Source organism: Patagioenas fasciata, chromosome 12, assembly GCF_037038585.1.
Source record: "Patagioenas fasciata isolate bPatFas1 chromosome 12, bPatFas1.hap1, whole genome shotgun sequence".
NCBI classification, from domain to species: domain Eukaryota; kingdom Metazoa; phylum Chordata; class Aves; order Columbiformes; family Columbidae; genus Patagioenas; species Patagioenas fasciata.
Window position 1 is genome coordinate 6167436 of NC_092531.1, and position 25839 is coordinate 6193274.

Below are 25839 nucleotides of genomic sequence, written 5' to 3' on the forward strand. Positions count from 1 at the left end.
TGACCAACCTGTGGCGCAGTACTTGGAGGAAAGACTGCTTGACCAGTTTGGTCAGCAGGATGAACGCCGGGCAGCCTTTCCAAACCCCGTTTAACCGCTTTGTGCGGCTCGTTTCCTTTGATTTCCGTAGGAATTTGTGACTTCCTCCCTAGGTCAGCCCACTGGTTCACCGAGTCCTCTGGTTCATGTGTGAGTCAGTGGCAAAGTCCTGTGTACGGCCCGATGCAGGGTGTGGTTTCTGCCCTCTGATAGAAAGCAGCTGATCCTCAAAGGTCAGGTTTGATTAAGCTGGTGTGTCAGGCTGTGTCACTTTGCTTTTGAAGTTGTCCAGCTGTAGGATGGCTGCTCCTACATGGTGGAGCAGTCAATTCCGTGAGCTTCCTTCTCTTTTATGTCGGGTGATGTTATTGCATGAGTAACACCCTTCATAATGCTGAACCTTGATTAAGTTCATTTTAATTCCTCATGCTAAAAAGCGTCTAAATAGAAGCTTATTCCGTTACCTTCTTCCTTCCTTCCTGAAGCCTGACTCATTCATTGATATTAATTTACTGGTTTTATATCAGTTTCTTTCAGACGAGTGGTTTCCCTGCATCTCTGCATTAGTCATGGAGTGTGGGCTGGATACAAGTGGAAGTAGCCGAGATGTTTTAGTGCCCCGCTGCGGGGCGGCTTGTGGAGTTCAGTGGGTGGAAACTCAAGTTCGTGTAAGATCTTGAGTGACTTGACTGAGATTTTTGCTTACGAGAGCCTGAACTCAACTTGCGGTGTCGCACGCTCTCGGCAGGAAACGTCTCGAGTGGTTTTATCCTTGTGTTTCACTTTCTAGCTTTTATAGCTCAGGAAACGATGACGCTGGGGTGAATCTGTGCAGTGTTCAGCTCGTACCACGTGCTGTGGGATTCCCCCTCGCCTAGAAATTGCAGAGATGTCTGGGGCTTATGACACTCAAATGGCATCTGGGTGGTAAAGTGAACAAGTTCTTTGTCCAAAGAAAGGTATAAATGTTTTGTGGAGGTAAAACCCCACTTTTCCCTGGTCTTACAGGGGACACCTGAAATATCTGGGGGAGGGACGTGCAGTTTTTTGCAAAGCTGCAGCAATCTTGTGACATGAATAAAAGCAGAAGTAGTTCCAACTGGAATCTGCACTCCGTCCCATGTCCCTAATTTTTCTTGTTTTAGGTATTTTTCTTTTTACAAAGCCTCCAGCTCTAGGTTTCCCAACTATAGGAACCTAAGATGAATGTACAATGTCTAGAGACCAGTTTGTTTATCCATCAGAAGATCAAAGCAGATAGGGCAAGTTAATAGTTGCTCCCTTCTCAGTACTTGCCAAGTACATCTCCAAGTTGAATAATCTCCATACAAGTCTAAACAGAGCAGTTCAGGTGACTTTCCTGGATTTGTGAGTATTTAGCTGTCGTCTTGGCCATTTTCCTTGTTACCGTTGAGCTCAAGTAGGAAGGTTGAAGAGAAGGGTCCCTTGCAACTCTTTCAAGACCTTCAAACTGTCCCAAGATAATCTGGTTTTATCCCTCGTTTGCTGCTGATAATTGCTTTAGCCACCATGCAAAGGCGTTGATTTTATTAATAAACAAGGCAGGTTGCTCAGGGGTGGCAATAATCTGGTCGTAACCTCTGAGAACCATCCTGCTCGGTGGGAATGGATGGGTTTTGGGTCTCCGTATGGAAGTCAAATGGAGTGCTGCCTCTGTTTTAATCTTCGCATAGCTGCTGTGTCAGGTCAGTGTGGTCAAGTCTTTTGGGAGGGTATATTAAAGGATTCCTGCCATCTCTGGATGAACTCTTGAGATTGTTCTGAAGCCATGTGGGTGTGTAGACCTGGACTGAGCTGCCAGGAGAGATCAAGGGATAAGTTTGGGATTTAATTTCAATCATTTCTTTTTCCCCAACCTGGTTTCTTTGAAGTCGCTTCTTTTCTAGCTCAGCTGACAGAGGAATGGACCCCAGAAGGTGGTTCATGGGCACTGGGAATGGTTTTAGTCTCTTAATTTGCCAAGTTTCATGTCATTGTATGTCCAAAGCCAATAATATTGGCATTACTCATCATTTAAATTCCAGTTCCTGATAGGTAGATACAATAAATTTTTGAAATGACATTTTATTATGCTTAGGTATGGCTTTATAAATGCTCATTATAAGTTCAAATTTTTTCATTCTTCAGTAAGTTTCTGTCTGAATTTACAGGCTTGCCATGGACATTGGCCTGAGGAGAGGCTTTGTCAGCTGATGTTTTATTTTAGCCCTGAAAATTTGGCTGCCACGTGCTATTTTTATATCAAAACCATCACATCATTTGGTCGGGAGCTCCCCGGGCTCAGGGCTGGGATTTATGCAACATCTCATCGTCACGCACACTGTTCCTTCATGAATTTTGGCATGAGGACACGCAGGAGTACGCTTCATTTTGGCTGATGGATAATCTGTTCCTTCCAATATTTATATCCGATATGGCCTTTTAAAGCTTTACAATTCAAAACAGAGATACCACACAGCGGGTATTAGTCCAGCTTTATATTTATATAGATACATATGCAGAAGGCACTTCAGTCGTAACTGCAAGATGTATGTACAAGTGTCGAGTAATACATAATGAAATAATTTTGAGTTATCTAGGCCGGACGCTCTGCAATGTGTCACCACCATTTTCAAGCATTCCTACTTGTCTGGTTTTCTTCTCTCCCACTTCCGAGCTGAATCCATTGAAATGTGATGTCGTGTGCGCCCTCTATGATGTTGAATTTAAATTGACTTTGTGGTAAATAGATTTAAACCGCATTAACTTTTAAACTGAAGCCGTAGCGTTCCACTGAAACCCAGGTAACGTCGGGTCTGCCAAATAGTAACCACAGAGCAGTTGTTAAGACAGTTTGCCACAAAACGCTCGTGTTTGCTGTAAATGAACTAATTAAATTGTTTGCTCTGCTTCTTGGGCTCTTCAGGAAAGTGTTTTTAAATAAAACCTCTCACACCGAGAGGTTTAGTTCTTTTGAACCCTGTGAGCTTTCTGGACGGTTCTGAAGCCAATACTAGAACTTAAATAAGCCCTTTTTAGTTTTCAGAATAATATCATAGATGATCTTACAAATAGAGAACAGGTAATTACAAAAAAGTACCTGCAAGTGTAGAAGGAGGAATCGGAACCATTTGTCTTAATTTACAGAGTAGGTGTGGAAAAAAGTTTGCTGCAGTAATTCTTTTTCTTCCCTTTCCACAGGCGCCTGATCACAGATTCCAAGGTTAAATTAAAGTACCAGCATTTAATAACCAATAGTTTTGTAGAGGTGAGTTTTAATTTTCAATTTTGAACGGCTTCTAGGGTGTTTTTGTCTTGTGTGTGTGCCAAACCAGAGACGTGAGGTTTGGTGATAACTGTAGGTCAGGTTTCTTTACGTAGTCTCTAATCAAGCGTGACTACAAGTTAGAGGTTTTGCAGGGGTTATTTTATAGCCTGTTTAGTTATGGGTGTTGTTGTAGGAAGATATTTAAAAATCCACAGGACAGAAGACCTAGAGATATTAGATAAAGAGAACGCAAGAGCTGTTCAGTGTATAGGTTACATTTAATATTTATTGTTCTGGAGTGTTACCTCAGATACTTCAGACTGAAAACCAAAAAATGTTCTTGCTAATGAGAATATGCCTTAAACCTTTGCTGTTTGAAGTAAAGCTGCAAAATTGCTTTTAGCAGATTACTAATAGCTTTGCAACCTCAAAATCAGAATAAACGTAGAGAGAAAGGTGCTTGGGAAGAATTCCACTGTCCCAGTTGTACCTGTTCAGATTTACCCTCAAGCCCAGTGTGTAAGTTGTTACTGGGCTCAAGGTTTCCCTCCTGGTTTGAAGTGATGCATGCAGTAGTTTTTGCCTGAAAGATGGACAAAAGTCTTGTAATGCTTGTGGTTGAAAGGGTGAAAAAGGGATGAAGGGCGGGGGGGTCTTTGTGCCCCATCCTGTTTCTATTATGCTTTTATTTTTCTTTATTTCACAGTGTAATCGACTGTTAAAATGGTGTCCTGCCCCAGATTGCCACCACGTCGTCAAAGTCCAATATCCTGATGCTAAACCCGTTCGCTGCAAATGTGGACGTCAGTTTTGGTGAGAAAAATCAAGTACAAGAAGGTGGTGCTGCTACTTTGAAAGTGTGTATTCTCTAAGCCTTTATATTGGGCTGTGATTTAGATGGTGGGAGAAGTATGGGCTGCAAATGGTAAGGCAGAGTAGGTACAACTGGTTGCAAAGCCCATCCCTGTGTAGTTGTTGCTCCCTGTCTCGAGACTCCTTTGACATGGAGATGGATCCAACTTTCACTTAGAGATGGTCTCCAGCCAAGCGGTTTCCGATTAGGTGAAGTTCTTCACTGCATGCGCTATAGAGAATCAAGATATATTGAGATATATACTGCTCTGGAATGGCCATTGAGGGATTTGAGGGCTTTTTTAATGTGGATAATGTTTCCTTTAGAATGGCTTTGGTCTTTCAGCAGAGCAACACAGAAGAAGAGTTCCATCATGTTAACCTAGTTAAATAAAGCTATAATTGTCAGCTTTATTTGCTTATTTCTCCTTTCTTTCGCTTACAGCTTTAACTGCGGTGAAAACTGGCACGATCCTGTTAAATGCAAGGTGAGCATGTCAAGGTTCTTTGGAAAGCTGGAAATCAATGGATGTGCAGGACGTGTAGAAATGAAGGCCAAGCTTTGCAGCTGTTTGCATCAAGAAGCTTAGTTTAGATTGTAGTGTGAGAAGAGTTGGTGGAATCAGACTGGATGCTTCAAAGTTGGCTGGAGAAGGATCAGGTTTAACATGGCTTAGCTGGGCTGGATGTGCACAGTTTATTACCTGCCAGGTGCAGGCAGTCTCTTGCTTTTGTTACTTGTGTTTGTTTGATAAAGCCATGTTCTTGGTAAGGTTAAAAAAAGAGAAATAGGGGGGAAAAAGTGTAAGGTGGACAGCGTGGGCATGAGTGGGCCTAAGGAAAAACTGGGTTTGAGGTAAAGCTCGCCATCACAGAGGGTCTGAGCGCAGTTTGGGCAGATGGCTGTTATAACATCCTTGTTATCTGAGAGTCCCGTGTGAGGTTTGTGCAGGTTGAAGTTCAGAACTGCACACTCATTGCTTGAGTGTTTGTGCCGAGTGATGGGGCTGGTGCTGCGGGAAGTGTCTGTAGCTCAAGGAGCTGCTGTTTTCCAGCACCAACACCCCTCTGTATTCCTGTGTGGAATTAATGTGAACGGCATCTAGGGAACATTTGCAGTGCCTTTGTTTAGTTGTAACTCTTTTTCCTCCTTTTTTCTCACAGTGGTTAAAGAAATGGATCAAGAAGTGTGATGATGACAGTGAAACTTCTAATTGGATTGCAGCAAACACAAAGGTGAGGGGGTTTTCTTGTATAGACTTAGCAGATGAGAACAAAAATGGCAGCCTAATTCCTCTGTGCTGGGATTATTCTTTCTGTTGTGTGTTAAGAGCAAGCCTTAAAATCCACAGCGCTTGTGTTTGAAAGGTGTTATTGCTGGAAATCAGGTGGGGCTCTTCAGATTAAGTGGAGTTTGCTCTTGCAAGAAAGAGTTAATTGGAGACCCAAAGGAAGCTCAAGTTTTAAGTCTTTGGGCTCCTGTCTGGCACTGGTGGCTTCCTGAGCAAATCTGCGCCTCGCTCCAAGCGTGTGAAACATGTTCCCACCACCCATGGCTCGATTTGGCTGCGATAATTCACATCTGCCTTGAAATCCCCGGGGTTGGCCTCTCGAGCCGTTCATTTCCGCTGGGCAGCGTTCCAGCCGGAGACTGGCAGAGCAGCTGGTAAGATTTTATTATGTAAATGTCTTCCTGCCCGGCTTTGCCTGAAACTTCAGCCGTTTGTGCAGTTGGAGATGAATTGGAAACAAAAGGTTGGCATGGCGGCAAAGCAAACAAAAGCGGCAGATGCCATGGGGGCGCTGGGAGCAGAGCTGGGGCTCGCTCGGAGCCGGGAGGCTGCGAGGGAACGGCCGCTTTGTTTTCGCAGCCCCGGTTGTGTAACTGGTTAATGGTATTGTCTGCGGCGGTGGCCGCTGCTTTCTGCGTGGTTTTCATTGAGCTGGAATGCGGCGTTATGGCGAGAGCAGAAACGCCCATCGCGCTGAAACGCGCGGTTAAAATTGGGCTGAAATTCTGCAGCCTGGGCTGCCGCTTTCTGTTGTGTGCGCTGAGACCCGTGTGGCCCCCGCGAGGAGGCCAAATGTTGCTCTGCAAAGTGAAATCGCCTTTTTCGAAGATGTGTATTCCAAGATGTCTTGTGGCTCAAGAACAGACCCAAATTTGCTCAAACTTTACTCAGCCTTCAGATATTGAAGCTGAGGAAGAGTAGCCAAACAGCTTGGAAAGGGTATGTGCAAAGCAGCTTTTAGCTTTGGATGTCATATAGTTGTGGCATCAGAAAGGCCACAGCCCTATTTTTGTGTCCCAAAGCCCTTGGGAGGTGGATGAGGAGCTGCTGCTGCCCCTCAGGGTGTGATATCAACCTCCTTGCTGCTTTTTATTATAATCAAATATTAAGCTTTCTCTTACTCTGTGCTCATTAAAACGGCTAGTGGCTGGGCTGCTATTTAAAGCGTGACCTGGACTCTCAGAAATAGTGTTGAATGGCCAGAGTAAGAAGGTTTTTTGTTGTGAGGAGGAGAAATGAGTGTGGCCAAGCCCAGCTTATCTTTTAGTTTCTATGGTCTGGTGTCAGCAGCAGAAGAGCTGTTGTCCTTGAACAGCCCTACTTCTAATACCATACAAGATGCTCTTACAGTGGGGAAAACAACAGGAAGAAAAAGAACATAGGGGTAATCACACACAAGCCAACTGTCCTGGAGCCTTATGGTTTCCCCATCAATTCAATCCTTTTGAAGAACGTAGAAGGGAGTATCAGGTACCATCAGATGCAAAACAAACCCATTTTCCATAGAAAACTCTTTCCCAAGTAATTGAATGGTGACTACAGTCTCTGTTGCTGTTTCTAGCTTTTGAAAAGTGCTTTCTCGAGTCCTCCGAGCGCGATGCTGAGCTGCAGTCCTGTCCTGGATGTCTCTTTTTCAGGGCAAAAAATCCCCCTGTCTTACCAAGATGAAGGTGTAAGAGAAAAATACTTGTCCTCCTGGAATGCAGGCTTGAAATCTGGGTAATCCTTTGCAACAGGAGAATGCGCCATCCATTTGTTCCAGCTTGCCCTGGGAGACAGAATAGGCACAGAAAATGAGGCAATCGTTGCGTGAGAGAGTAGAGAACTGAAACCCAGCCGAATTGGTTTCTGCTCACAAACTGGAGTGATGCGATACATTTTTTGATGAATTATGTAGAATGGTCTGAATGAAAAATGAGGAATAGGAGTAGCAAGTTCTGTGGCTTCCTATGTATGTATATATTTTTTTATATTTTATTTTGCATTCATTTATTTGCACTTAGGAGACCTGCACTGAATTCTTTCTATTTAAACAGAAGATAGAGCCCTTGCAGCAGAGAGTGCGCTGGAGTCAATGGCCTCTTACTTAAGACACTTTCACACATGAGTTCAGCTTAACTAAATTAATTTAAACTTGAGATAAGCCCGTACAAGTTCTTTAACAAGCCTCTAATTCTCCTTCTCGCAGGGAAGGATTGAATGGTCCAAGGTTTTGCACATGTATTTCTCAGTTTGTCATACAGACGTGGTTCCTAAATAGTTCTTGAATCAAACTAGGCAGGTTTCAGGTATTATTTGGTTTGTGTGACTTTGGGAATAAAGAAACCACATAGATCAGGTACTTCTGTTAACTGGACCCTCCAAGGAGTAAGAAATATAGAAAACTAGGGTTTGTGTGTTAATTTTGGGTTCTTACGGTGTATCAAGGCTCCCTGAAAGCAGCCTAAAAGGAGGGTGGAAACCTGTTTTAAACGGGAGTTTTGGCGTTGTTAATGTTTCTACGTCTTAGAATACTAAAGGGAGGAGAAGGGAGATGGTAACAGTGCTGCTCGTCACCCAGGGCGCTGCTTTTTTGTTGGAGTTAAATTGGTATTAATGAAAGCTGTTGATATGATACCAAAACCGCCCCGGCCTTCCCCTCCTGGCACGTCCCATCGCGGCCTCTCCCGGGCGAGACGGGGCTTGAACGTCTGGCCTACAAAACAGGCACATTCGCTCCTCCAGAAAAAGCCATTGGCCGTTTTTTCTCCTCCAAGCAAGATCAAGTGGCACTAACCCAGTTCTCTTCCTTTTCAGGTCGCTTTTTAGTGACTGAACACATGCCGTCGTTCCCTCTCAGTGTTGAAAATACCATTTTGCTGAACGACTCCAGGTGTTGTCACAACCGTACTATTTTGCACTAACCATAATGAAGTTCAGCGCTTTCGGATTTGGTTGAAATGCATTAAGAAATCCCCGTGGTGGTTGAGGGTTCTTTTCTTATTTTTATAGGACAGGTTGCAGGGAGTTCCAGAGGAGTAATCTGTTACACCTGCCCTGGAATGCTCAATATATTTCTATTTAGACCCCCATTCATGAAACACCTGAGGCTCATGGTGTTTTTATGACAAATGGAGCGTGTTCTCCTTTGCCAGGTTTGCCCGATTTTCAAGTGCAATACTGAATTGTTTGGAGCGAAACAACGATAATGAGGTCACTTTTGCATCACGGCAGAATAATCTAGTCTTCGGTAATTTGATTTGCTGGCTGTTGTGTTGTTGCGTAGCCGTAATTCTCAAGAAGATCTTCCTTCTCTATCCTCCTTAATCTATAAATCTCTCCCACTCGTTGCGTCGCTAACTTGAGTAGTTGCTGCTTTTTTCTTTCTGCTGCTGTCCAGTGTTTCTTTAGCGTGTTCTTTTGTGGCTTTTCCTTAATTTTTAATAATATTCAACTTCTACACAGCTTCATGTGCCTGCATAGGTTATTGTGTCATCTGCCTGGCTTGTGCTTTGCTTGTGTAAAGGCAGGAAAAGGATGGTATTCCCTATCACAAAAGGGCTGTAATTAGGGGTTTTATTTTTGCATCCCAGGGTTAGAATGAAGCCCACGTGCAGATGAGGATGGTCCCACGTCTTCTGTGGTGTGGACCAGCCCCACCGCGCCTCTCCAGTTTGGCAGGTCAGCCGGGAACTGTTTCTTCTCCCGGTTGTGGGGTTTTCCAAGCAGGAAGGCTGGGTTAGCTCAGTCTTCCACCGAGGCATGTGGGTGTTGGCATCTCATCAGATGAGACGTGGTTAGAGGAAATCGCGCAGCTCTGCGACCACCGTGTTCGCCTGAGCACCCTCTGTCACCGTGTAGCCCAGCGTTGGAGTGACGGGAGCTGTGTCACCCTGCAGTGCTGCTGTTGGTACAAATTAGTGAGGTTCACCCTTGCTGATGAGCTCATTGAGCTGGGATCCTCACAGCTATGAAGGATATTGATGGGACAGACTCAGTTTAGGTCCTGAGGTGATGGTGCAGGGTTGGAAGAGGGTATTGAAGGGCTGCCTGGCAAATAGATACCGCACTGGTAGCGTTCTCAAAGGAAGGGGCCATTTTTGACTCTGAAGTTCACAGAACTTGTCAGGTTGGGCTCAGGCTTACCTGGCTGAGTCTCCATCCCATGGACAGCCCAAGAGGTACCTTGATGATGTCCCCTGAGCTGCTCGGCTTCGGTTACTCCAGAGTACAGCGGCTCTTTGTAGGACACACACAGGTGATGGGGTGCAAAGCAGGGCTGGAAAAGTCCCCTCGTGAGTAACAATCAGCCCAAAACCACCTGAACCAAACCCAAAAAGCCCTCTCACACAGGCCAAGCCCTGCTTGTGACCTGCTGATGGGATGTGAGTGCTACAAGAGCTGTGATCCTTTCAAAGGAACGGCTCAGGAGAACTGTGCTGGTTGTGTGGGATCTCATCCCTTTCTGCCCCATCCTTTGGGAGCATAATCTCGTTCAACCCCCCAGCTTGAAGCAAGGAGAACCTCCTAGTGAGGTCAAACTGCTGCAACGAACCTTAGTTTTTGTCTCTTTTTCCCTTGTATTCTGCTTTGCCTTTAATTGAAAGCTCCCTCCCTGCAGCGGGAAGGGCCGCGTCTGACATCTGGAGACCACGTGGGTCTTCTGCACCTCCTGAGTTGCCTTCTGAGCACTTCTCGCTGTGCAAATCCTCTTGGCTCTTACAATACAGATAGGCAAGCTGGTGGGAAAAGTGTAGTAATAGTTGGGAAACTTGAAGTGAACGTACAAGGATGTGTTGGATTGTGTCTTTTGTAAAAGTAGTGCTTATAGATTGATCAAATGTGTTGGCTTTTTCCTTTTATTGAGAGTATGCCTGAATAGGAAATGATGTTTTTGGTGTCTCCTCTGGGTAACAAACAGTAAAAACTCCTAACTGGGGAGGGGATTTTATCAGCTTCTGACCCAAAAGCTGCAGCTGATTTCATGTGAGTGTCGATTACTTGTGTGGATATATTTGTTATTGCCTTGTAGATAAAACTGGCTTCAGCAAAAACATCATAAATGCTGGCGTGGCTGTGTGATGAACTAGAGTGAGGACCTCAGCCAGGCTCAAATGGGTGTATTTTGGAGGGTTTTAGCCTGATGTGTTCCTTGGTCCCGCTCTTGTGCGGCTGTGTTGCGTCCCAGCACAAGAGAAGCGCGGCAGATTGGAGCTGGATTCAGCTCCTTTGCTTATAGGGGTGGCTTTGTTATATTCTTGCAACCTCAGCTTTATGTGCTCATTGGGATACTACAGAAAATAACCTTTGATGCTCTGCGTGAGTTGAATATCACTTGAGAAAGTGGCCATATGCTGCTGATGGGTGAGAATGATGCTGGAGTTATAGAAAAAGCGTTTCCCCAAAGATTTCCCTGTGCAGCACTGCTCTTTGATAGCGGCTTTGTCAAAGACCTCACACCTGACAGGGAAACCCCTTTGGGGCTTTTGTCACAAAGTTTTCAGTGTGGTGTCACATGAAGAGGAGGACAAGAGGCCCGACGGGACATGCGGCAGTGCCCCAGGAGGAGAAGTGTCTCTTAAGCCACCAGAAGCTGCTTTGAAGCACGCTGGATTCTTGCTGCGTGTTTTCAGTGACTTCTCGGGTGGCATTTTCCAGCGGCAGGTGTCCTGGATTGATAACAGCGTGAGATCGGCTCACTGTTAAGCTTTTTGTTTTCCAGTTTTGAGTGCTGAAGTGGGCCAAGTGCTTGATGGTGAAGAGAAGCCAGATGTCTTCCTCTGAGCGGTTACAGGCTGTCGCAACTGCTGTGATTTTGGAGGAGGTCATGCCATTACCCATCCAGCGTAGCACTGCGACAGCAGTGTAGATAAAATGCCTTATTCCTTAGGGTTTTTAGCTGTCTAGCTGCTCCAGTTTTAAGGCCGGACTCAGACTCGGATCTCAGTGATCAAAGGGAAGGAGTAAATCACACGTTTCACTTGATGTGCGATCTGTTACTGCCACAGGAACCCTCTGAACTTCAGCAGAGCGTTGTGGGTTCTGTGCTTGCCCTGTTAACGGCGCTGTCTGTCTGTCCTGCCAACAGGAATGCCCGAAATGCCACGTCACCATCGAGAAGGACGGGGGCTGCAACCACATGGTCTGTCGGAACCAGAACTGCAAAGCGGAATTCTGCTGGGTGTGTCTGGGCCCCTGGGAGCCCCACGGATCTGCCTGGTGAGTTTGGGTCCCGCAGCCACACCGAGAAGCCGTGATGTGAACGGCATCGGTTTGGGCTGAAATCTGTGGAACCTTTGTCTGTTTTGACAGGTACAACTGTAATCGCTACAATGAGGATGATGCAAAGGCAGCAAGGGATGCACAGGAGGTGAGTCAGTAACTTCTGGTGACAAGCGAGATCACAGGGGCTCTGTGGTGTGTTTTTTGGTTTTCTGTAACCCTATAAATTGGCTCCGTAGAATTTCCTGGATTTGAGCACAAATCCAAAAGACATTTAAGTTCCCCCACAGCTTTGGGCTCTTTCTGCCAGACAAAAAACATTCAAAGGCACTTGAACTTAACGTAAAGAACAGATTGGCTCGATTGTGTCACGCTGCCTTGCCTGTTTTATAGCGGCTCTTCACGTGAAGTCTTCCTAATGCTGTGGGTCTGAGACAACAATCCTCACGTTCTTCATTAAAAAAGTCTTTACTACCAAGTTCTTAATGTGAAACCTGAGGTGTTTAGACATGACAGACCTCTTGAATAGAAATAGAACAGACCACCATCATTCCAATTACGATACTTGAGGAAGTTGCGGGTGAAGTTGCAGCTACATTAAAGTATTTTGGATAGAACCAAATCCCTGTTTAATGGCGGGGATTGCATGCTGTGTGCTGCAGCTTGCAGGAATTCATTTCCTGCATCTCTGTCAAAGTACCATTCTAGCCATGAACCACAATATTTCCTGCAGATAAGGATGAATTTGGCTGAGATGTGTTACCTTTGCACATCCACAGTGTACGAGTTTAACCAAGCCCACGTTGTCACTTTATTTCCAGCTGATCTGTCAGTGAAACAAAAATGAGATGAATGCGTATAGAGTCATCTTGGTTCTCTTGTACTCCTTAGCACATGGTGTCTTTCCCCTGCTCTACAATCAATGTGGCTTGGGCAACCTAGGGTTGCCTGCTTAACAGTAATTGTTTAATTAGAATTCCTTATTAGCCATAAAGCTGATAAAATCTGCCTGTTGCTGTTTGTTATGAAGCTGGACGCATTTAAGTCCTATAGCTTGAATGGAAACACCTTTGGAAAGGAAGCTCCTTCTCAGGGTCAGGAAGAGCCTTGTGGAGGGTTTACTTCTCTTGCGGCCATTGCTTTGTTCCAACTCTTTGTTTTATTGTTTCCCCCCCTAATGGGAATTAACACAGCGATCCAGAGCAGCCCTGCAGAGGTACCTGTTCTACTGCAACCGCTACATGAACCACATGCAGAGCCTGCGCTTCGAGCACAAGCTCTATGCTCAGGTGAAGCAGAAGATGGAGGAGATGCAGCAGCACAACATGTCGTGGATCGAGGTGCAGTTCCTGAAGAAAGCAGTCGACGTCCTCTGCCAGTGTCGTGCCACACTCATGTACACTTACGTCTTTGCCTTCTACCTCAAAAAGAATAATCAGTCCATTATCTTTGAGGTAGGAGAAAACACGGTTGTCAGGAGTTCAGATCATTAAGTTAAGCGAAATAGGGACATGATGCTTGGAGAAGCTGGTGTCCTCAGTTGTGCAGAAGTTAGTCTGTCTTAATATTCTGTTAGGCAAAAGTTAGAGGTCGTGCTGGGCATTGTGCAGCGTTCCCTGCTGGAGGAGGAGTTAAAGTTGCAAGTTACTGAAACAAGAAAGGGATTGAGGTTCTGTCTTAATGCCAAATTTGCCAGTTCAAAGCTTAAATCTGGCATTTTACCTTTCCCTGGTGTTGCGTTTTGTTTTCTTCCAAGGGCACTGCCGGCAGAACTGCACTTGCAGGTCCAGTCTGCTTTGCAGGTGAAACTGTATTGGCTATTTATCATTTGAGAGTCCTTTGCTGGTCTCTGTGCAGAACCTAAGCAGGATGGTGCTGCGCTGCACGCTCAGCAAAGGCCACAAAGAGCGACTGGAGCCTTTGCTCTGCCACTGCTGTGGATGGGCTGGGAGTCAGAACAGGCTTTGCATGTGCTGGCAAAAGAATAAATAGCCAAGAGACAGCAGAGAAGATAAATTGGGTTGTACTGTGCTGTAGCAGTAGGAAGGAAAGGATTTTTTAGGTTTGCCAGGATGTTGTACATCGTGGAAGACGTGAAGACTTACTGGTAGACATGCAGATTCTCTTCTGATCGAATGAAGAAATTTCAGCCTTTTCAATCTGCTGCTCAGGGCAGGTTACGTTAACACTAATCTTGTTTTTTATTTCAGTACTGATTTCAGTTGCATTGAAGAAAAGAAGAATCTCTTCCTTCTATTCCAAAATGCTCTTGCTTTTGTCTTTGCAGAATAACCAAGCAGACTTAGAGAATGCTACAGAGGTCCTTTCCGGGTACCTCGAGCGAGATATATCCCAAGATTCGCTGCAGGACATCAAGCAGAAAGTACAGGATAAGTACAGGTTTGTTTTTTAAATAATCCTCTATGCAAAATCTGCTCGAGCACCCGTATCTCCATCCATCCCGTGTGACAGGGGGTGACACGTGCACTTGCCACACTCCCAACTCTGCCTCATGTCTGCTCTGCTGAGCAGTCACTACAAGATTCAGTCTTGTAACGGAGAAATATTTTGACCAAAAGCTCCTTGTGCTCTGCTGCTCCTGCACAGAATGAGCGCGTGGGGATGACCAGGACTGAGATAGAACCAGCGTAGTGAGGGCCAAAGAACAAGGAGCAACTTTGTTGTTCCCACTTATGGCCTAGGATGAGTTGCCATAAGAGCAGTCGGCTCTTTTTATTTATCTCTTGGGTCCATTTGTGCCAAAGGCAGGTGTAGAAAAACCACATCCCAGAGGAGGGAGCGCGCAACCTGCCCAGGCTGGGGAGGAGAGCGGAGGAACCGGGGTGCGGGTGGCACAAGTGCCAAAGATTCTACAGTCCTGGGGGAGTTGCTTCTGCGCGGTGGAAAAATACAAAGCTGAGGATGTGGATGAGTCACAAGATAATCCTTGTGCTTTTGAGGCATTTTGCCAAAGTCACTGAGTTTCTTAGGCCTTGCTCAGGGAGGGGAAAACAGCCGAAGTAGGGTGAGCTGTAGTGACTTGGGGACGCTGGGGTGTGGAAGTAGCCGTGAAGCTGGGACAGGACAAGACTATCAGACCTTGTCTCTTGAGATGTTTTATAATTTACCCTTTCAGTCGGCTGTTAAGTTGGCATCTCAGCTCAAGCTGCCTGTTTGCTCGAGTCCTCTGAAACTGGGTGCTCTTCTAGGGTTGGTAACAGCTATTCAGAAGAAGTTCAAACCTCTAGTAGAGCCCGAAAACACAGCATCTGAAACCTTCCTTCATGTTTTTGGGAAGAAAGTATGCATGTCAAGCCCGTGCAGGTCCCTACTTAACTAGTTCAGTCATGTCTTAATCATGTCCTGAGCAGTGCTCTTTGTGTACTGATGCAAGACCAGGCCCAAGGATGTTACCGAGGGGGTTTAGAGAGCTCTGGGAAATGGCAGGAGCTGACATCCGAGCTGATTTGGTTTCGGCCCATTCCATCTCTTTGTTTGCCAAGACATTTCTAGAAAACAGGATTAACCCCCCACCACCAGCAGCAGCAGAACTGAAGTTATGAAAGCAGAAACTGCGCGTTTGCTGGCACGTGCTTCGGAAAATCTGTGGCACTTTGTGTATGGTGGTTTGTGTTGCAACAGCTGATGGCGATGAGGAGAGCCAGAACAGTTTTATTTCGTGGTGGCAGCATAAGGGCTGCGGGTGCCCCTGACATGAACATGGCATCTTTTGAGATATTCCTGTGATACTGCTTTTCCTCAGTATCACTTATCCTAGTAGGACTGGGCCTAACTCTGGGATCAGTTTTATTGGCAGCTTTTAGCTGTTTCAATGTGTGTAGGTGGGCGAGTGCCCCTCTGAGCCGCAGGAGTTGCGATGGGAGGTCAAGTCTGCACCCCAACCAAACCAGTAACCCTTCTTGTAACCGGTTTGACCCCCAGGGTTTTGGAGGGGAATAAAATGCTCTCCTGAGGTTTTGCCCTGGATTTTCTTGTCCTGATAGGGCACCAGCGCCCTGTTTTGGGGCCCTGCCTTCAGCAAATCGCTGCCGCTTCTTCCTTTTTAAGTTATTAAGAAAGGTTCCTCAGCCGTAGGGGCTTTTGGGATACGCATGGAAACTAAATTTACATGCTGTTTTTTCAGCCAGGGACCTGGAGTTGAGCGCCTGAAGTCTTAATTAGCGCTGTTAACGGGCTACAACGTCCCTTCTCGGGGGAATCTCCTCTTTGGGAAGCGAGGCTTGATGTAAGTTTGCGCTGCTGGGGCCGAGCCGTGGTTTCTCACCTGCTTTCTCTGTGCCGTTTCTCTCCGCTGCAGATACTGCGAGAGTCGACGAAGGGTTTTGTTGCAGCACGTGCACGAAGGCTACGAGAAGGACCTGTGGGAATACATCGAGGACTGAGCCCGGCCCCGCATTAAACGAACTCTGAACCCTTTTACCATCTCGAGTGCTCATGCGATTCAAATAAAAACCACACGCAAGGCGCTAACGCCTGTTACACCGCTGGTCTGTAGTACCGGGATTCTGTTTTGTTAACAGAAAATTTAAGTAAATTATATTGTAATAAAAAAAAAAGGTAGATAAAAAACATTGTACAACAGTATTCTAGGTGGCCAATAAGAGCGTGACAGACGCACTAAAAACAAGAAACAACCCTCCGACTTTAACTTGCAACGTAGCTTCATTCTCCAAGCCGACTCCTTTTTCTTTTCTATCTTTCTTTTCCTGTGTGTAGTACAGATGAAATTTAAACCAGTTTCTTGACACTGCTTTTCATGTCCAAACCATCCTTTTTGATGTACTTTGGTAAGGGGGGGTGGCTCTCCCACCCCTCTCCTCCTCTCTGCCACCCAGGTACACGGATGAATGTCGATTGGCTCCATGTAAAGATGATTTTGGGGAGGGGAGGAAGGGGGGTTACACAGCAAGGAATTAAAACCAGAAAAACAAAACCTTTGTATATGACTTTTAAAACAAAAAGAGGACAACACAGTATTTTTCAAAGTTGTATATAGCGCATATGCATGGACAAAGAGCAAGCGTGGCACGTGTTTGCATAATGTTTAATTACAAAAAAATATTTATTCTTTAAAAATCTTCAAGATTATGTCTATTTGCTGTGCATTTTCTTTCAGTTTGATTTTTTTTTTTAATTATTATTATTTTTTTCGTTGTTGTTGTTTCATTTTGATTTCCCTGGGATGGGTGGGGGAAGCGTGTGCTGGTGTAGTGAATATATATATATATATTTCTTTTTCTTTTGGAAGGCTTTTACTGGAGAAGTTGGGTTTTTGTTTCCTCTTCCTATAGTTCCTTTACGTCCACGGCCTCCACAGTTTTGTGTGTGTATCCACCGCTGGTGCCAGACCCGTCCCCTCGGTAACACTGCAGTTCAGGATGCTTTGCCTTTCCTTTTTGGCCCCGGATTGCCCAAATCCACCTCCGCCGTTCCCGTGTGCACCTAGGGATTTATTTTTGAATTCTGAGGCAGGAAAAGGAGGGGTATTTTGCACTACTGCTCAAAAGACTCCTGGAAAGATTGTTTTTGGCTGTGGATCTCCTCTCCTTCCCCCTTCCATCTGTTGAACGGACCCTTCCTTGCTGTTTAAGTTTCACTTACGTTATAACAAGTCGTAACATTGAAAAGGAAAGATGATGCAATTGTCTTTGTGTTTGTTTTGGGCTCAATTACTGGGCATCCTGTCCTGGCAAATATTTAACACTCCATCTAGCGCAGTAGACGTTGAAATCAGCGGGGTATTTTTCAATTAAAAGGGGCAAGAACTAATGAGTTAGCGAACTGAGTCCATTTTTATGATTTCTGTAACAAGAGCTATGTTAAAGTAAACAAGTGGTGGTGGTTTTATTAAATTTACTCCTGTATAGGAACTCCTCCTGTGGTATTTTTTGCCAGCTTCCAGGGGGGACCCGTTTCCAAAGGGGCCCGTTTCCAAAGGCAGATCGCAGGCTACAAAACGCTGCTCCTAGGTGGCACCTGGGTCACTTCACCTCCCTTGCTGATGAATGTGGACACTTCAGCCATGTCGTTTTATCCCCCTGCACCTCTTTTCCCCCCCCGGATCCCTATAAAACGGCCTTTTTTGCCCTGGGAATGAGGGTTTCTGTGCTTCTGCTGGCGTGGGGTGGGATGGAGCGGGGATGTTCTTGGTCTCTGGTGGTGGCTATGTGGGGTTCTTGGCTCTAAAACTTCCCCATCCCTGCACTAAAACGCTTTTGGAGGCCATGGGCTCTCTGGGAGCACAGCGGGACGGCCGAGTGTGGCGCAGGCTCTATCTGGTGTTGGGTTTTTACTGGATTTTCCCCAAAAATCAATACCCGAATGATGTGGGCAGCCTCCAGCCCTAATGCACCTGGCTCATGTTCTCTTAAATCTCGATGGATTTTGACAAACCCGAAGATAATGACGGTTAAACACCCTTCCTCACAGCAACTCCACGACATTGGGATGCGCCTTGGGGTGACGTTCTCCGTGGAAAATATAAAGAAAACCCCAAATCCTTCCTGTGGCTCCATGACGGGAGGCTGAGGGGCTCGGGGGGCTTGAGGAGGGGCCGGCGGCTTGAAGACGCAGCGGGAGTTCTGAAAAAACCCGCCTAATAAACCGGTATTTTATTATTTCACGAGTTTTCGTGGCGAACGGACCACGGGGATGCCCCCGGTCCTCCCGCCGGCACCGCCGCCTTCCCGGCGGGCTCAGCGGCGGAAGCGCCGGTCGCCATGGGAACGGGGCTGCCGCCGCTTCCCGCCGCGCAGCCATGGCGGAGCCGCAGGCCGAGCCGGTGAGAGCCGCTGTTCGGCCTCCTGCCCGGGCCCCCTGGGCGCTGGGGGGGCTGCGGTGGGGCCGGACTGGGCTGGGGGACCAGGGGGGCTGAGGGGAGGCGAGAGGAGGCGAAGAGAATTAAGGGGAGGTGAGGGGAGGTGAGGGGGACTGAGGGGAGGTGAGGGGGACTGAGGAGAACTGAGGGGAACTGAGGGGAGACCGGGATGGTGTCGGCGGGAGCTGCTTTTAAACAGCGAGTTTTTAACCTTTGCACACTCTCTAGCGAAAACATAACGGAAATTCAGCCGCACTCCGACTTTTCTAGGCGTAATCTAGTGGAATGGAAGCTTTTCTCAGCCTCCCACTGCTCGCTTTTCCTTGTGTGTTTGGGGAAATTGCCTTAAATCCAACTACTGCGTCGTGCACCTGGGTTTCTTATTGTCAGGGGCCCTTAAGAAAAATATATAGTCCTGGGATAATGTAAAAAAAATCATTTAGTGCATAAATATCTGGTTAAAAAGCAAGGAGCGGACAGAAGGAATAAATGCTCTCTGTTTTTTGTGGTGAAGGGTTCTTGTGCCGGACGATTGGAACCGGGCCAGTGTGTCTAGAAATGATCCGCACTAAAGGCTGGTTGGAAAGTTATTAAAGTGAGGAGGAAATAAGTGAAGCTACAGGAAAGTCTTAACAGTGCAGAACGACAGGTTTTGGAATTGGGATGATGTGTATAGGGGGAAAAAATGGCAAATATATAAAAAAAGAGGGGCTTTGTGCACTTAGGAATGAGTTCTTGGAGCTGGGTGATTCTGTGAAAGTATCAACGCAGCTTATCCCAACAGGAATCAGCAAGGTGAATTAAATGTTACAAATAAAGCTGGTGAAAGCCTTTCCTGTGCACATCTGGGTTGTTTTCCATGTCTCAGACCCTATACTGAGGATCTCTCATCCTTTCCACCAAAAAAAAGAGTAAAACAAGATAATGTTACCAAAGCATTACAAGGAACAAGGATAGACTGAATCTTCACTTTAAAAACAATGTTTATTAAGGAAGGGGGAGGCAACACAGGTCTATAAAATCCTGTGTCGTGTCTGGAGAAGAGGAGCGAGGAGCGTCTCTTCCCCAAGAAATTGGAAGTCAAAAATATAAATGCTTCCCTGTGTAATCATGTATCTCTTCTGTGAAGACTTGATTTTTGATGTAAAATAAGGAAAATGGTATAAAATCTATTTATTTTCCACTGATTGGGTAGCTGCTTGTCCACGAGTCCTGGGTGTAGGGGAGAGGGACCTGGGGGTCCTGGGGACAGGGACCTGGGGGTCCTGGGGACAGCAGGGTGACCATGAGCCAGCACTGGGCCCTTGTGGCCAGGAAGGCCAATGGTACCTGGGGTGGGTTAGAAGGGGGTGGTCAGTAGGTCAGAGAGGTTCTCCTGCCCCTCTGCTCTGCCCTGGGGAGACCACACCTGGAATATTGTGTCCAGTTGTGGCCCCTCAGTTCCAGAAGGACAGGGAACTGCTGGAGAGAGTCCAGCGCAGCCACCAAGATGCTGAAGGGAGTGGAGCATCTCCCGTGTGAGGAAAGGCTGAGGGAGCTGGGGCTCTGGAGCTGGAGAAGAGGAGACTGAGGGGGGACTCATTCCTGGGGATCAATATGGAAAGGGGCAGTGTCACGAGGATGGAGCCAGGCTCTTCTGGGTGACAACCAGTGACAGGACAAGGGGCAATGCGTGCAAACTGGAACACAGGAGGTTCCACTGAAAGAGGAGAAGAAACTTGTTGGGGGTGAGGGTGTCAGAGCCTGGCCCAGGCTGCCCAGGGAGGTTGTGGAGTCTCCTTCTCTGCAGACATTCAAACCCGCCTGGACCCCTTCCTGTGGAACCTCAGCTGGGTGTTCCTGCTCCATGGGGGGATTGCACTGCATGAGCTTTCCAAGTCCCTTCCAATCCCTAGCATTCATAGAATCATAGATGCTTGCAGGTCAAGGTTTGTTGCTCGCTGTGCAACGCAACGTTACTTCACCCACACACCTACGGACTATGATGATGTTCTAAGTAACTTTATTCTATAATAAATGCTTTAGACGTTTTCCTGTGTGATCTCTAGTTATGCCGGGGTTTTGCTTTTTGTAACATAACGATAATTTTCTAGAATCCTAATAAATAGCATTGAGCCTCCAGAACAGGAACATGGTGTGAAATGAGGGGGTTTATTTAATCTACGTGGCAAACAAAAACCAGCTCTAACTGGGGAAGAGCAGCGCCTGGCGGGGCAGAGGTTGTCTCTCAGCAGTGATGTTATTTTTATGCCCTCTTTTGGGATTTGCCAGTTGTCCTTTCTGATTATTTTCCGGACTAGATCGTCAAGCACCTTTGCCTGGTATATTTAACGCTCCTTTTTTTCCTGTCTTTGCAGGTTTCTCCATTGCCGGTGGCTACAGAACCTCCAAAACCCCGTCCTAAAAAAGGTTTGTTCGAAGACGTGATTGTGTTTCTCGGGCAGGTTGATTTGAAGATTTCTTTTACAGTGTGTGCAGCTGTCTAGTGAGAAATAAATATCTGCTGGGGAAAGACGAGCCTGTCTAGACTGCAGGCTGCTGAGTGTGTTGTTTGAGGAGCTGCGTGATCACAGCTCCATGCTGTTTCTGGCTGACTTATTATACCTACAGCATGTTTGCTTATGATCTGAGAAACTGTTTATTTTAGTGTGTACATACTTGTTGGGCTGTTAATGAGTTTGATACTCATTGATCTTAAATACTAAGAGGGGTTGGTTTGGTTTAGGTTCTTCAGAATGTTGTCTTGCTGTAGAAATGATCTCGAGAAACTAACATTGTGTTTTGTTGGGTTTTCATGTCACGTTTTCTAAGTTTTGAAGAAAGCTGTGCAAATGTAACTGGTTTTAGTGACAGTAGTTTGTTTGGGGTGGTGGTGGTTGTTGTGTGGTGGGGTTTTTTTCTTTGGAGTTGTTGTTTGGAAATCCTGAGTGAATCTGAACTGGAAGAGGAACAATTTTGGTTATCGGTTCAAAATGTTTGACTAAAGCTTGATATTTTGCAAGGGGTCGGGTAGATCCTGCAGCGCAGTTTGATGTTGCAGCCTCTCCTTTCCCCTCTTCCCATCTCAACTTGTCCCGACAAGCGTTTCCTTCTCTGCAGTACTGAGCTGTGCTCATGTTCACTGTGGAGACTTTGGCACCTGCCTAAGGTGAGGTTTGGGGGTTTTCTATGCATTTCCCTGTCTCAAATGTCCAGAGGGCCACATCAATTTGGATTATAATTCAGAGTGAACTGTGCAGTGTTGCTAGAAGCCCAGTGCCAGTCTCAGTTCTTTGTGATGGAGACTGCCTGGGGGCAGTGCTGGCATTACAAAGGAGCTTTGTGGCAACTGGGTCCTATGTAGTAGTTTCTGCCTAAAGGTGAAGTTCTTCATCTGGGAAGATGGAAAATCCACTTGGCTTTTCTTTTGGGGCAGTCAGGCTAACGTCCCCGAGTCCCCATTCCTGGCAGGAGAATTCCAGCACTGGAGCAGAATTTGGCCGTCCTGGAGATGGTGCTTGATGTTTCCTTAGACCTACAATTGTTCGTTTGCACAAGTCTGAGTCTCCTTTGTACGTCGCTGAGAACTGAGAGGAAACAATTGCTGCTCCTTTAGGCCTGTATGCAAGTAAAAATAACCCTCAAATTTACTTTTATCTTGATATTTGCGCTGACCGTGTTGGTTGGGATGCTGCGTCTTCTATCTGTTTTCACAGGACAGTGTGCACTTGCAGCTCTCTAAATAAAACATCTGTAGGGGGATCGGGCTGATGGTGTTTGCCAAGAGATGGATGATCACTCTTTCCTGGCGGGCTGAGGTCTATTAAATCAACTCTGCATAATTCATGAGCCAACAGAATAGCTGAAAAAGAAACAGAATAGCTGAAAAAGAAAGATGGGGCCATCAACCTTAGAAAGAAGCCGTGGAGCTGTGCTGGATGGAAGCTGTCGTCCCTCTGTCAACTTAAACTGTCTGTCAAGCGCCTTCCTGCTTTTAAGTGTGCACAGTTTAATATTGATTGTTTGGGAGAATAAACCGTGGCTGTTGCAACTTTCTTAATGGAGCCGCTCCTCCAGATCCTGCCGGCTGTTTGATAAAGGTTGGTGCTTAGTGGCTGCCGAGGAAGAGTTTTCTCTCCTACTCAGCATTTTGCATTAACAGCCCAAAAACGGAGCGTGGTGCTTCGCTTGGCGTTGGTGTTCGCACGGCTGCAGGCCGTAAATGAAATCCAGTTATTCGTGGCTCTGGATCTCCCTTTTATACCAATAGAACACTTGACTCAAAATTAACTACGGTGAAGAAAAGGAGAAATGCAGCCTGTGACTTTTGTAATTCTGTTTTGTGTTTCTGAGGTAAATCGAGGCACCTCCAGTACCTGGCACATCTCAGATATCAGAGTTCAGACAAGAGATGCCTTGGAAGCCTTTCCCATTTAATATTTGACTGTGTCGCCTTTAGCACATTGGGCAAAAGCTGATTTGATCGTTAATCTCTAGGAAACGAGGGCAGCAAAAAGATTTGTGATGGGGAGTGATATAACAGTGTCCTTGTGTGTGGGTGTGATGCTGAGGGCACGTAAGAGGGGAGGGGAAAGAAGGAAGGTGATGGTGGATATGCTTTTGTGGAGCTTGGCAGGAGAATCACATCTTCAGTCCATAACAGGTGGCTTTTTTAAGTAAGATTTTTTTTTTTTAGAATATCTTAATGAAGTCTCTCATCCTATTTTAGTTACACTGAGAATGATAGTGAGCTTTAAGAAGCCAGGCAAATCTCCCTCAGTTAGGTTTGAATAGAAGGGTGCTTCTAAACTTATTTCAAAACACTGAACGGTAACTTTCTGTTGCAGCAATTCGCCTTTTTATATTTGCATTGTATTTTCAATAGGATGCAAGAGAGATACTGAAAGCAACTTCAGTGCAAGCAGGTCTATAAAATGCGGAGACCATGTGGTGCGGTAGCATAGGCCCCTCTCCTGCAAAGAGTTTGGTGGGGATAAAATCCATGCCCAAAAGAGCATGAATTGCTATAACTAAGTCGTTGTACACAGATGCAGAGTATGAGCAGTCATCGCTGAAGCCCTGACTTTAATCATCACGGTGCTTGGATTCAGGCTGGAACAACTGGCTAGGAGTCGGGTACTAAACTTCAGTTTCTGAGAACGTGATCTCACATTTGCAAGTGCTGCTTCAAATGATGAAATCCAAATGTGGGTTTTGTTGCTTGAGCAGAAGGAACACCAGAATACGGGGTTTGCAGTCTGACCTGCAAGGCAAGATGAATATTTTGAATGGTGTTAAATAGGGTTTCCCCTATTGCTGTGGTGCCTCCCTCCCGTGATCCGCTTTGTGAGACAATGAACTGGGAACCTAGAACCAGAGTTTAGCAACCTGATTTTATGGCTCTTAAATGAGAACAACTTGGAGTTAAGAGGCAGAATTTGCTTCTGAACGAGCTGCTGTCAGGGCTGATCCGTCATGTGGCTTGTAGGTGGCAAAAGCCCAAAAGGTTGGGATTTAAGTGGGTCTGTCTCGCAGACAGGGCAAAACGATGAACTTTTAACAAGCGTATAACGAGTCTGGAGCAGATTGTGGTACTGAGTAAGGTGTTGGTCGCAGCCATCGGGTTAGAAACCTCCAAATGTAGCCATCTAAATGACAGGGACCGACAGAAGGCAAACCCCTCGGAGTGTCTCGTAGCTGCGCTTGGTGACAACCATTATTCAGCAGCTGACACGTTAGGAGCTAAACCCATTCATTATTTTGTCCTTTACCCCCCGTGGGGAGAGCTGCTCTGAAAATCAATTCCCTTTGTTGCTACATCAAGATCCATAACTCTCCCCGTGTTGATATTTTGTCCCCGAGCAACTGATGGCAGAATAAAGGGAGCTCTGTTCCTTGAAGCGATGTGGAGTTAATATCAGCCTGCTGAGATGGGGTTTTAATCTCCCTCCTGCATTTTAAATGAATCAGATGTTTTCCGAAATGCTTTGCTGGCTTCGAATTGAAGTAGTCTTCCTCCTGTCTTTCCATTTTCCTTTTGCCACACAGGCCAATCAAGTCATTTTATAGTATCTGATAGTACTGTAGCGCTTTTACCAGTTTGTGCTGTTGATTTTTATAGATTTTTATTCCCCTTTATCATGGGAAAATATTTAGAAAGGAAGTTCTGGGTGTACATTAGTCTAATAACAGTTCAGAGGTTAATTGAACAATTCTAATATTAGAGTCTAATATTAGATCTCAGATTTTCTTTTTAGTAACAGGCCAGAATCCTAAAAATATAGATATACTCTAATAAATACACTGAAGCAGAATAAAATAGTTTTCACTTGAGTCACTGAGAAGAACTTGGGCTTGAAATCCATTCGACTGTGAAAAAGGAGGATTCTGAATTGTGACCAGCCACCTCTATATTTACCCAAGGAAGGGCCAGGTAGATCATTTTCAAAGGGAAAATCAGCCCCACGTGAATTGTAAATGGGATTAACCAGGGATTAAATGTTCTCCCCAGCCCTGGGCACTGGGCTATTTTTTTGGATGCTTTGTAGGTAGGTTTTTTCCTAGGGTTTGAAGCAAGGAATTCTACCTTGGATTAACTGTGACCTTTGGCAAAACGCTTCGACTTCTGTTTCTTTCCATTTATCAGCCGTGAGATTGGTCTAAAATTCAATGACAGTATTTGGATGCTGCGGACTTTCAGTTAACAAAACATTTGGAGACACTAAATGACAGATGTTGTATAAATGGATATATTGCAATGCACTGCTTGGTCTGTTTGAGTGCTGCTGAAGATAGGACTGAAGGCTGTGAGCTAAATGTATGGGGGACATTTCATAGGGAGAAATTTGAGTGTACCCTGTGGCCAGGTCTGTCTGTTGGGCCTTTTAACATGCTCAGTGTTTTATATCAGGGCATTTCTGGAAAATAAACCAGGTGTCTGGATGTTTCAAAGCTTTCAGGTCTTCATCTTGTTTGTTTGTTTGTTCTGTCTTGTATAATTATGAGTATCAGTAGCAAAAATGTCTCGTAAGGCCATGGCGAGTCATTGAGAGGGAGGAAATGAAGTTCTCTCTGCTTTTATTACATTCTCCGTTTCAGAGACCAAGTTACTGACCTGAGATTAAAAGAGCTGATGAAGAAGGTTTATCAGCGATAACCACACAAGTGCTCGCTGTCCCTTTGTAAGTAATAGCCACGTTTTATTAGACTTGGCTATTGCAGAGAAATTAGGTAATAGAAATCGGGGAGTGTGTGAGGTAAATGCGTTTTAAAGCCAGGGTTGTATCCTGTTCTTTAACTCTGCGGTGATGAGGATGTTCTTCCTTGCCACTCAAATTTACCACACTTTTACCACACAGAAGCCTGCATTT

The 25839-nt window shown here is 45.7% G+C and overlaps 2 protein-coding genes across 2 annotated transcripts in view; both read left to right on the plus strand.

The window, feature by feature from the left end:
- The window catches only part of ARIH1 (ariadne RBR E3 ubiquitin protein ligase 1), a 51658-nt gene extending 34902 nt beyond the window's left edge, over positions 1–16756 (plus strand). Inside the window, exons 6-14 of the mRNA XM_065847083.2 lie at positions 3241–3307; positions 4014–4120; positions 4605–4647; positions 5324–5395; positions 11519–11649; positions 11743–11800; positions 12846–13106; positions 13940–14052; positions 15971–16756. Coding sequence (XP_065703155.1) covers positions 3241–3307; positions 4014–4120; positions 4605–4647; positions 5324–5395; positions 11519–11649; positions 11743–11800; positions 12846–13106; positions 13940–14052; positions 15971–16055 — 937 coding nt within the window. The 3' untranslated portion in view covers positions 16056–16756. The remainder of the gene's footprint in view (positions 1–3240; positions 3308–4013; positions 4121–4604; positions 4648–5323; positions 5396–11518; positions 11650–11742; positions 11801–12845; positions 13107–13939; positions 14053–15970) is intronic.
- A 1630-nt stretch (positions 16757–18386) lies between these two features.
- Positions 18387–25839, plus strand: part of BBS4 (Bardet-Biedl syndrome 4) — a 36825-nt gene continuing 29372 nt past the window's right edge. The window contains exons 1-2 of the mRNA XM_065847151.2: positions 18387–18454; positions 20848–20899. Coding sequence (XP_065703223.1) covers positions 18431–18454; positions 20848–20899 — 76 coding nt within the window. The 5' untranslated portion in view covers positions 18387–18430. The remainder of the gene's footprint in view (positions 18455–20847; positions 20900–25839) is intronic.